This window comes from Pipistrellus hanaki (assembly GCF_964339955.1).
Source record: "Pipistrellus hanaki genome assembly, chromosome: 7".
Taxonomy (NCBI): domain Eukaryota; kingdom Metazoa; phylum Chordata; class Mammalia; order Chiroptera; family Vespertilionidae; genus Pipistrellus; species Pipistrellus hanaki.
In genome coordinates this window covers 84,782,821-84,794,690 of record NC_140509.1, presented here as the reverse complement: position 1 = coordinate 84,794,690, position 11,870 = coordinate 84,782,821, and the positions used below count along the sequence as shown (strand labels likewise).

Genomic DNA, 11,870 nt, shown 5'->3' with positions numbered 1-11,870 from the left:
CCCTAGCTGGTTTGGCTCAGTGGGTAGAGCGTCAGCCTATGGACTGAAAAGGACCCGGATTCGATTCCAGACAAATGCACATGCCCGGGTTGCGGGCTCGATTCCCAGTAAGGGGTGTGCAGGAGGCAGCCGACCCACGATTCCTCCTCCTCATCCAGCTTTGAAGTCAATAAAAATATATATTAAAAAAAAAATGACAAGCTGCTCTCTTACATACCCACAATTCAATGGCTTGATTTTTGGCCCTTTGGGGACCATTCCTCACTAAGGATATTTTGATAACAACAAACTCACCACAGCCATGGGATCTCTTGTCATTTACTGTCAAGGATAACTTCACGCAGAACCAAAACAAGAGAGGGCGTCATTTATTGGCTGTCCACAGGAGTCTGGTCACACGGGGAGGTGTGGAGGGCGTGGAACAACACAACGCCTCGGTAACCACTGAACAGAAGGGCCACCGATGCCCCCCGCAGTCCTCTGCAGCCCAGACACCACCTACCCGGGTACAACAAGCTGAAGAAGCCGGCGTTGATGGCACTGTCCATTAGTCTTGGTTTCTCTCCCACCATCTTCCCATAAAACAGCGCTTGAAAATTCACAACACGAAAGGAAGAAGGCAGCTTCCGTTTGCAGACCGTCCCCACCGTGGAGGGACGCGCGTGGCATGCAGGCTCACATCTGGTCATGTTTTGTCCTTCGGACATTTTTTTAAAAAACCTAACAAATGGAACGGCATGTCTTGTCAAAGATTAGTAGCATAACCAGTAAGTGCAATTCCAGTCCGGCCACCAGGCTCCCAAGCCTTCTGTGTGTCTGTCCCGGGAGCGGCAGCAGACGGTGTGACGGACACCCGGGCACGTCCTGTCCCTTGAGCCTCTGATCACAGACCCCAGGTTCCCTGTCCCCACGCCCCCCCCCTTCCTATTCCAAAGGCCTGACAAAAGCAACGGCCCTGTTTCCTCGGCCATCAAAGCGGTCCGGGTGGGAGCAGATGCCCATTGCACCACGCTGGCAGCACCCGGCCCAGCTGCCTGTGCCAGGAGAGGGGTCCAGGCGCTCCGCGGCCGGTCCGTGCCCAGGGCCCGAAGTCCTGGCCGCCACGGCCCTGAGTCAGAGAAAGTGGACCGGGAGCAGCCCCTGTGTGGCCCCCACGGCCCGCAGGCCGGCCAGGCCGGTCACACGGAGCTGAGCTTCACCAGGCCGCGCACCGAGTCCTCGTGCAGCGCGTCCTGGCTGGCCAGGCCCAGCACGTGCGCCGTGCGGCTGTGCGCCAGGGGGCTGCCGGCCAGCAGCCGGGGCGGCGAGGGCGCCTCCTCCGGCGTCAGGAACTGGTGGCCCACGTGCTCCTCCTTCAGGGGCAGGATGTCCGTGAGCCCGGCCTCCGCGGCCAGGTTGGGCATGGAGGAGGGCGGCGTGGGCTGCCCGAGCGTCAGGCTGGTGCAGGGCGTGCCCAGGCCCGGCTTCCCCGGCAGGTGCAGCTCCTCGCCGGCCAGGCTGGGCTCGCTCTGCAGCAGGGGCGTGGCGGCGGCCTGCAAAACGAATTTGGTGCTCTGAATGCACTGGTCCTGGTCGCACTGGAGCAGGAAGGAGCCAGCAGAGAGAAGCCCAGACGAGGGGGCGCAGGGTGGGGAGGAAAGGGGAAAGGGGGGAGGGGGGAGGGCGGGATGCGAGAGAAAGAGAAACCCATTAGTGACACTTCAGTCAGCAGGGCAGGGAGCATGTGCAGCAGCCCGGCTTCACCTGAAGACACCGGCATGTGGTAAGCACCAACACCCGCCACCGGGGAAGGCTGCTCAAGCTCACAGCCCCCACAGAGGCCGGGGAGCAGGGGGCGGCCTCGGCCTGCCACGCTCCTGGCCCCGGTTCACAGACCGGACCCCACTCCAGTCCATCCCACCGATGCATCACAGAACTGTCCACGGGGAACCTGTATCATTTTATTAACCAAGCAGAGGCCCGGCCAGTCATCAGGATCAGTTGGGGCCATCTCGCCCAATCCTGATCCCAATACACTTAATTTAAAAATCTAATTTAAATAAATAAATAAAAACAATCCCACCAACAGAGTCACGAGCTTTACCACCTGCTGCTGTTTCTTTTGTGCTGAAAACTACATTTACTATATTGTTTTAAAAAGAGAGGGGCCTGGCCAGTGTTGCTCAGTGGTTGAGTGCGGACCTGTAAACCAGGAGGTCACGGTTCAATTCCAGGTCAAGGCACATGCCCAGGCTGCAGGCTTGATCCCCAGGAGGGGACATGCAGGAGGCGACTAATCAATGATTCTCTCTCAGCCTTGATGTTTCTCTCTCTCTCTCTCTCTCTCTCCCGCTCCCTTTCTCTCTGAAATCAATAAAAATATATATATATTTAAAAATTCTGGGGCCTGTACCCCCATGTTCATAGCAGCATTATTCACAACCATCAAAAGGTGGAAGGAACCCAAGTGTGCACTGACTGATGAATGAATAAATAAAATACGGTTTACACAGACAATGGAACCTTGTGAAACCCTAAAAAGGGAGGCCATTCATTCTCATACATACTACCACACAGAGGAACCATGAGGGCATCATGCGAAGTGAAATAAGCCAGACACCGAGGGGCAAACACTGTACGCCTCCACCTCCGAGAGGCACCTGGAGCCATCGCTTCCGAGAGAGCGAGCGGAATGCCGTTGGCGAGGGAATGACGCGGAGGCAGTGCTAACGTCTGCAGGTGCAGCTCTGCACGAGGACAGGGTCCGGAGGTGAACGGTGCTGAGAGCACAATCACGTGCATGAGCTTACTGCCACCGAACGGCACACCCAAACACGGCTGAAATGATAAACTTTCTAGAATGTCTGTTTTACCCCAAGAAGAAAAGGAAGAAAAATGCCGGGCAGCAGAAGCTCCTGCAGGTCCGATCGGACAACTGGTAAGAGCCCTAGGACCCCTGCCGCTACCCTGTCCTCAGTCAAGAAGCACTAATTGAGCTAACGTGGCTTTTTAACCTGCGAGGGAGAACGCCCACGTTTCATAAGGCATTTCCTTTTCTCCCGAGTGTTCTGAAATTATATCACATCTCGTGCCATTTCTCTCACGTGACTCAGTGGCCATAGGAGAGTGGCCGGTGGAGTGTGGCTCTCCGATTCCTTCGTCAACCCCGCCGTGGTCCATGGCAAGTGTGGGGACCGCTCGAGGAGACCTCACTGGCGATCCTGCACTTGACTCTGTGCAGAAGCTCGTTAGAGAGGTCCTCACATCGCGTGGATGTTCGGTGAGCACACGTGGCTTTACATTCCACCGTGAGCCGGGGCTCCACTGCGTTTCTCCAGAAGCCCTCGGGCCAACCTCTTTACAAGGAAGACCCCGAGGCGCGGATGGAGGTGTGCTCGGGGCCTCACAGATGAAACTGAGGGAGGGGCCGGGGCCTGGGGCCGGGTTGCCTGACCGCAGACCCCTTTCCACTCCGTTGGCAGACGGCTCAGCTTAGACAGGGTGAGGCGGACCAGAGCAGCCTCCAGACCGAACAGCCTCTGGGAACCACCCAGGGCCTTGGGTAGACTGTGCCCTGCCCCAATTGTTTTATGAAAAATACTCTTCGGTCTCTTGACTGACGGAGCTGCTGTGCTGCATCCGTTTCCTGTAGCTCAGCCCAGCCTCCCAGCCCCTCCGTGACCCGGGGCTGAGATGCCAGGCAGAGGGCGGGCCCTATCCTGAGGACGGAACCCTGCTCTCTGCCTTCCCCCTGGAGCCCTCATTCACCCCAACACCTCTGCCCACACAGTGCGCCCAGCTCCAGATCCTCATCGTATTAACGGTGCACATTCTGAACATCTTCTCGGAAGAAACTCAATGATTAGGGAATATGTGATTTTTTTTAAAGGTCCGAGCTTTTCCTCATGTGGTACAACCTTCATGGTTGTAAATCCCATTTGAAAAGTTCGAGGGGAAAATGGCCAACACGTCAGGGTTCCGGTGGAGTGGCCCATGGAAAGGTGTTCTGACGCCCCATCCCTCCTCTCTCTGCTTCTGATTCTGATCTGCTCTCTCTGGCCCCACTGATTCTCTTCTTTCCCTTCCATCTGCTTCCTTTCCTCCATTTCCCGTCCACTCTCTCTCTCTTCTCTCCCCACCTCTCTCTCCTCTCACCTGGATCTTTTTATGTTCACCCACCCCCTTTCCCTGGCTTTTCCGGTCTTCATCCAGCAGAGGGAGCCATCACTGCTCACTTGTTTCTCTCCGTCACCCAGCTGGGCAGGCGTTATTTATATCCCAGCACCAACACCCAGAAGCCATTGGGAGTATTTTAATTTAGCCAGTTATAGTCCCTGGGGAAAAACAAGCCCCAGGATACTGGACAATGACAATTCATTACTCGGAACAGGAAATGGAGAAACTCAGGTTTTCATTCCAAAACAACCCCTTTACAAGTTCCTCTCTATCAACTATAGGGTTGAACCATATGAAATTGCCATTTCTTTTGGTCAAAAATCACCCGGACGCTGAGTCCTGACAGAAGAGAAGTGTGATCACCGTGAGCCTGACTATGAAAAGCGCCTCCTGCTGGCATGGTAACACGGACACGTCCGCGCCAGAGCGCTGGCCGAGCTGCAGCAGGTCACCGTGGTGGCCGCTGACTGACTGCCCCCATGAAGCCCATTTACTCGCAGGGAGACTTATGGCTTCAGGTGTTCCAATGCCACAGGCGTTATCACTTAACGCTACCATCGAGGAACACCCCAGAGATCATGTACTTTTTGTTTCTGCGTATTTCCAAATAAAACCGCTCACGTTGAAACACATCTCACTTTACCCTGGCTGGCTTCCTGTCCGCAGTGACCCTCAGACACAGGCTAAATGCATGCGTTTCTAGATGGTCTTCACACACTTTGAGAAGGAATGGAAGGACTTATTTAGTTTGTTCCCGTTCTGTCAGAGTATTCCTGCTGGGCACTGTTCACTGCTGCCTGCCCATGGAGCTGTGTTCTGGGTCTCAGGAATCCTCGTTTACTGTTATAAAAACACCAAAAATTGAAAACCTACCTAAAACGTAGGCTGGGAGGAGAGCTTCCTTTCTAATATTCTGTGAACATTACCGTTCAAATCTGCTTACGTTGCACTGCTCTACAATATTTGATTTTTCAGATTATGCTCGGAGAGTTCTCTTGATTGACTAGCCTTGTTTGGATATTGGATTAAGGGGATTTAAAAAATAGGTTAACCAAATATGATCTTCTGAAAAAGCAAGAAAGAAATCCCAACAGCGAGGGACTATCTCTGTGTTTGGCACGTGATCCCAAAGGAACTTTGAAGCTACAAGGGCCAGATTGAAACATAAACGGTGACCTGGATGCTGTTCAGAACTAAAAATTATTTGACAATAGGTTTAAACATCAACTGGGACCCAGGTGCTGGACGGAACTGAAACTGACAATCAGATGGGATACCCTAAGAGCTGGGCCACAGGTGCTGTCACCACTGCGTACACACGCGCAGAACGTCAGTACGGGGGACGGTGAAAGCCAACCGAGGGGGAACAGGCCCTCCGGCGGCACAGGGGGTCTGCCCTGATCCCAGCGGCGTCCCCGGAGGTCCCGGGTGTTCACCCGACAGAGGCTCTCCTGGGCTCCACGCCCCATTCCACGCTGTGGAGGCCACCTCAGTGCTGCCTTGGGCTTGCCTCCTCAGGACTCTGTCGCAGAGGGATGGCTGCAGGCCGATCCCCAACCACAGACCCTGAGACTGTAAGTGAACAGGGAATCGTCCTGTTTTTGAGGAAATAAGACCTCAGGCTGGCCTGGATGCTAGGCTCTCTAATTAGACTTGGCTAACGTTTCTGTCCCGCACTGTCACTGTGCTCACCGAGGACCTAACGCCTGTGCCTCTCCTTCCGAACACAGCACCTGTTCCCCGGAAGCGCTTTGCCTGTCATCCAGGAAGTACCTTTCGGGTCTGGACTTTGGTCCTAAAATAAAATCATTTGTTCATTTCTAGTAAGGGACAAGCGTCTGGCTCCTCACACACGCAGTCCCCTTCCCGGCTCTGGGGGGCCAGGCCAGGCCGGTTTGCAGCCTGAGGCTGGCACTGGAAGGATGTGGCTGCGCCCGTCTGTCACGGCTGGACCTCCGGGTCCAGGACGGAGCTGTATCCGGGTGCAGAGTGACCCCTGAGGTTTCAGCATTTCTCCCTGACAGTGTCGTCCGTAAGGGCCACTGGTGTGGGCGAGTGCAGACAGAACGAAATGTCCCGGGATCGCACGGGGGGAGTGGCAAGGACCGGTGTATTCAAACTTTCTTCCAAAGAAGAGGAATTATTAGCAAAGAAAAGCAAAATAACACAGAAAACACCACTGCCAACAACCAAACCCAGCAGTGCTGCGGGGCTGGGCCCCCCTGCCCGTCCAAACGCAGCGGACGGCCCAGCCCAGCCGGCTCCCTGAGCCCCCGGGAGGCTGTGCTTTCCCTCCAGTTCCCAGCTCAGAAGCCAGGCCGGGAGCCGCATGCCTCAAAGGCTGCTAATCAGGAGCTCTGTGTGGTGACCCAGGGCCACGGAGAGCAGCAGTGCCAGGAGCCCCCACGCCCAGTCCCTTTCAGAAACACGGACGTCTTCAGGGATCTGTTCCAGATAAGCAGGGACCGCTGCCCACGGGACTTAAAGGCCGATGGTCAGGGCCCGCCAGACTGGGATTCCCGGTGCCCGCGGAACCCCTCCCCCCCCCATCCCTCCACCTCACCCTGAGTCTGCCCCCAGGGACAGAGCCGCCGTTCTGTGCACGGCCCCTCAGCGTTCGCTGTGAGAATAGCCTGGTCTGAGTATTCCCACCCAGGTGTGCGTGGCGGGGCTAAGATCTGGCTGAAGGTGGGCACTGGCAGCGCACCCACAGCACACTAACGGGCGTGGGGTCAGAACAGACTCAGCAGAGGGACAGGATGGGCCTGGGGACCGCCCAGCCAGCCAGCCCTGCTGAGGGCAGCTGGTCCCGTCCCCAGTGACACCGTGGCCTGTGCAGGGGCCTTTCCTTCACCAGGTGCCACAGCTGTTTCTGGAAGATTTTGTGTGTCCTTCCCCTTCACAACCCCTAACACACCTGTCCCTCGGCGGCCACACCCCCTTCCCCTCGCCCACGCCTCCCAGGCCCTGGTGTCCGGGGAGCTTTGAAGGGGCGCCTGGTCGAGGGGCACCTGGTGTAACGGGTTAGTGAGCACAGAGGCGGAAGAGAAGCCTTCCCCGGAGTGGCGCCCTGCAGGCAGCCCCTACCATGTCGCTCTGCGAGGCGGTGGCCCCGTACGTGGCCAGCCCGTTGGAGGGCGCAGCTGGCTGAGGCGTGTCGGGCTGGACATACCCTCTTCTGTCGATGAGGCTGCAAGAGAGAACAAAGCAGAACAGGAGGAGGAGAGTGAGGAGAAAGCCGAAGACGCCAGCACCTCTGTTTATTTCTGCTTGGCGGGCGGGGTGGGGGGGGGGGTCCCCTCTTTCTGTGCAGGAGCTGAATGTGGGGCTGCAGCTGTCGCTGGGAAACAGGAAAACAACCCCCTCTCATGAGCACACTGTCACCATCCTGGGCACACGGCTCCACCGCTGTGAACATCATTGTTGTATTATCACCACAGTCACCACGGGGTCAGGCCGCACACAACCGCCTCCCAGCTATCCTGGCATTGACATTCTACACACTCAGCTCCTAACTCATCTCCACAGGTTTCCTAACTGCTTCCTGCAGGGTGTCCTGGGTCCCTGCTCCCCACTGAAGCACAACAATTCATGAGGCCACATGCCTCAGTTTCCCTATTTGACCCTTAGGGATTTCCCCCAAACCTGACACAGATTCACTGGAAGAACCATGGTGTCAAGTGCAACACAACAACAGCCAGGTGTCTGTGGTCTCTGCTTCCTGAGGCTGTGCCCGTGGTTCCAATGGACGGTGTGGCCTGATCCACCCGCAGCAGCCACGCCTCTCCCCGTGGGGCCAGAGCTCCCTCAGCTAAGGCGTGTGCTAGGGCGTGTGCTAGGGCGTGTGCTAGGATGTGTGTCTTCCGGAGTCTGGTAAGGAGCACCCTGCTCTCTGAACCTCACCTTGGCGAGACAGGCCCACACAGGGCCACACAGCAATTGGTGAAGATGTTTCCGTAGCTGTAGGGGTTGTAATTTTCTTTTCCTCTTTTATTTGACCAGGACCCTTTAATCTGAAAGAAGAAGACAGTAACAGCTTCCTTCACTCCAGTGCCAGTTTGAGGGAACTGGACCACGGGAAGTGCGTGGGAACGCACTCCTCTTCCCGCACGCCTTCCGCAGGAGAGCGGATGCTGCTCTCGGGGAACCCTGGCACTGACCCCCAAATCGAAACACCCCCACGCAGCAGCCAGGTCAGGGAGAAAGCCTTCCTTGGGGACGAGCTCTGATTTCTACTCCATGGCACCAGAGGCCGGCTCGCATGAGCCCCGAGGCTCTTTCAGGCTCCCACCCGGCGCGGAAACAGGCCCTACGTGACGGCGGCAGAGGGCAGCGTGGCCCCTGACCACCAGTTTGGAGCCCCCTGAACTCGGCCTCGGGTGCTGCCGAAGTAACTGTGCAGATTCTAACAGTCTCTGCTACCAAATGTGAGTGACTGTTCACATTCTTGCATCTCATCGATGCTGGTTTTCTCGAGCCTCTAGGCAAGCGGAGCAATGGGGAGACGGACTGATGCTCAGAGCCGAGAGGAGGATGAAGAAACATTCCCCAGCATCAAACATTTCTGGGTTTGATGCCCCCTCGCCACCTGCATGACGTACAGGCAGGGACCCTGCGCAAAGGTGAATCTGTGAGCCTGGCCGGTCCCCAACGCTGACCTGGGGACGTTAACCAGGGGGCAGACTCCACGTGCACCTGGGATGCACCTGTCCCCTCTCCTCGGGGCTCGGTGGCGGGGAGCTCCCACACCCGCTGAGGAGGAACGGGACAGGGCGTCCGCCGCAGGGCCCGGAGCTGGGTCCCCTGGCAGATCTTAGCCCCCAAGGGACTGACGTGGCCAGAACGCAGGACAACGTGGGGCCCCGTGTGCAGTGGGGTGGACGGAGACCCAGGTTCCTACCTTCTCTTTCCCTCCCTCGCCCCCTCCCGGCTCCTGACACAGAGCACGCCCGCCCCGCGCGAGGAAACTCACGTCCTCGTTGGTGGTCTGGTTGGAGCTGATGAGGTACGTGTGGAAGCCCAGCAGCCCGACGATGGACCAGACGGAGAAGAAGCACACCACGGCCTCCAGCACGGTGCCCGAGTCAAGGAGGGAACCGGGGATGGAGCGCTCGCCGAGCCCGGGCCGCGGTGGCTGGAGCCGTGCGCGGGACACCACACTCACGTGGGCCTCGTGCGTCTATCCAGCCTCCCGTGGTGAGCTGGCACCGGGGGGCACCTGGGACAGGCCCTCCCCCCGCTCTCCCGCCACCTGCTCGGTAACAATGGAGGGGCTCCCTGCCGGCTTCGTCACGGGCCTCGGACTGTCCCCACTCCTGGCCGCCTCGCCTTTTCCTGCGACTCACACCGAGGGGCCACCGACAGCTACCCCGGAAGCCAGCGCTGGGGCCGGCAGGGCCCCGCCTCCGGTGGGAGTGACCGAGCACCGCTTCACGCACCGACTCTCCGCTTGGCCACTGGGTGCTGAGGGCTGTGGTGCCAGCAGGTTTCTCCCAGCCCGCGGGCGAGGCTGTGGGGCCTCGGTGCGGGGCTGACCGGGTGCGGGGTTGACCTGGGTGGCTGTACCAGGCTGGGCTGTTTCGAGGCTCTCTCCCTGGGCAGCCCTTCCACACCCGGGTGCTGCCTGCTCCCTCTGCCCCTGGGCTCTCACCCAGCGGGGGCATTTCGCAGACTGGCTCGGGGTGAGGGTCATTGTATTTCGGGATGTTTCCCCGCCCGAGCCAGCCCTGCCACCGAAGGCGGTGAACCTGGAGGCTCACCGGTGGCGGGGACGGACAGACCCGCAGATGGTACAGCCGAGGCAGGCGGCTGCATTCCTCACCAGAACATCACCCGCAGGGGCAACTGAAAAGACTAGAGGACTTTCGGTCCCACAAATGTTTATAAAACTCTATTTACAGGATATGGATGTTTCTCGGGGAAAAACAAACAGAATGTTCTCCCAGGCCTGGGAGTTTCGGTCTGCACCACGCAGCCAGGAATGGGGACAGGCCAGAGGAAGAAACACGCAGGTTCCTGGCACCCCCACGGGTGGGAGCCACGGGCCACACTGTGACATAACCCCTGACTCTTTTCAGGACTGGCGGTGATGCTCCTTTAGACCGGAGGAATGCACACGTTCCCCAGGGCAGGGCCATGATGGGCCACGTCACAGCCGGGCCCTCCAGAGTCTAGCCTGCCAGCACGCGCTGTCCTCACAGAGGAAGGAGGAGAGGAAAACAAGGTGGTGTTTGGGAAAAGCAGATAAACATGGAGGGACGGGGGAAAACACGCCTGGGGAGGAGGGTCAGAGAAGTGGACCCCTCCCCATCCATGTTTACCCGCTTTTCCCTGGGCAAACCCGGCAGCCCCTTCCTTTCCCCCAGGGCTGCCCCGTGGGCAGATGGTGACGGTGGGAGGCCTGGCGTGCCACTGCGACACAGGGACAAAGACGGTCTCCTTCTCACCTGCCTCCCGACAGGCCACTCTCGCAGCTGCCCCTCCTAACATCACCGGCCACCCAGAGGGGCAGGCGGAGGAGGCAGCCGCTGGGAGCCAGGCCCCCGTGTGAACCAGAGGTGGAGGGGAGGCCGGACAGCGAGGGTCCAGGGGCGGCCAGCCAGGAAGACGGGGTGCCCGGGGCGGGGGGACACTGGCCATGACTTTGCAGAAGAGCAGGGGGCACGTGACAGCAGCCAAGAAACGGTCAAGGCGGAAAAGAGAGGATGAAAAGCGGAAGCAAAGGCTTTCCGCGGAGTGACATGTGACGAGCCGACCTCAGAGTGCTCCCCGCGGCGGAAGTTTACTTGCAGGGCGGCGGGAGGCGGGCGGCGTCCAACACGCCCAGCATTCCCGTGTGCGAACGCGGACACGGTGCCGGCGGAGGAGAGGGCCGGCGGCGGGAGGCTGCGCCCAGCTCCTGTCCTCTGCGGAGCCGCCTGCACCCCCACAGGCAGGCGCTGGTCCCCGGGAGGTGGGGTTTGAAAGGTTCAGCGCAACAACAACGAACGCAGCTTTCCACGTTAGCACCTCGCGCCTTAGAGACGGCTATAAACAGCAGAAGGCAGTCTCCCAGCAGCTCACTGCCGTGTCAAGATGACACGAATGCAGAGAAGGCGGGTGCAGACTGCGGCCCCCTCCAGCTTCGCCCATGGCCGCTGCTCCGGCCCCAGCCGCTCTGGAGGGAAACCACCACCGTTGGCTTCCCGGGGACGCACCTGACCCTCGGGTCACCCCAGGGAGAATCACCGTTCCCACTTGACGCAGAGGGAAACTGAGGCAGGAGGCACTGAAGTAACTTGCTTAAGAGACAGCAGAGCTGGGATCTGAGCCCTGGGTGTGGCTCCTCTCCCAGTTCTTGCTGGGGCAGTGGCTCCGGCTCACCGTCGCCCTCTGTTGGGGAGTCCCTGTCAGGGTCCTGACCCTGGGCCTCTGCGGGAGCCGTGCCCTGCACACCCGCCCTCAGACTGCGCCCCCACACCGACAACACCCCCCCTCCCTGACCCACAGCCAGATGCTGTCTGTGCCAGAATAAGAACATAAATTTCTCTGAAATGTTTTTATACATTAACTGATTTAAAAAGAGAGGAAACGTGCCAACTCAGAAAAATTGCACACAAATGACAAACACGTTTTTCTTATAACTTCAGGCGGCTTAACAACGCCCCTGACACAGCTCCACGGACACACACGGACCCCCCGTGAAGAGGTCCTGGCTTATTCTGACCCTTTCATCT

General features: G+C 58.6%; 1 protein-coding gene across 7 annotated transcripts in view; it reads right to left on the bottom strand.

Moving 5' to 3' along the window:
- Positions 1–352: 352 nt before the first annotated feature.
- ZDHHC14 (zDHHC palmitoyltransferase 14) overlaps positions 353–11,870 on the bottom strand; it is a 116,824-nt gene continuing 105,306 nt past the window's right edge. For 2 of the 7 annotated variants that reach the window (XM_084889713.1, XM_084889716.1), the window contains 4 exons: positions 9,128–9,220; positions 8,059–8,168; positions 7,243–7,345; positions 353–1,577 (listed from right to left, as the gene is read on the bottom strand). In XM_084889713.1, coding sequence (XP_084745839.1) covers positions 1,179–1,577; positions 7,243–7,345; positions 8,059–8,168; positions 9,128–9,220 — 705 coding nt within the window. In that variant the 3' untranslated portion in view covers positions 353–1,178. Of the gene's footprint in view, positions 1,578–7,242; positions 7,346–8,058; positions 8,169–9,127; positions 9,231–11,870 lie in introns of all 7 variants that reach the window. The other 5 variants (XM_084889715.1, XM_084889718.1, XM_084889714.1 and 2 more) reach the window with 4 other exon arrangements.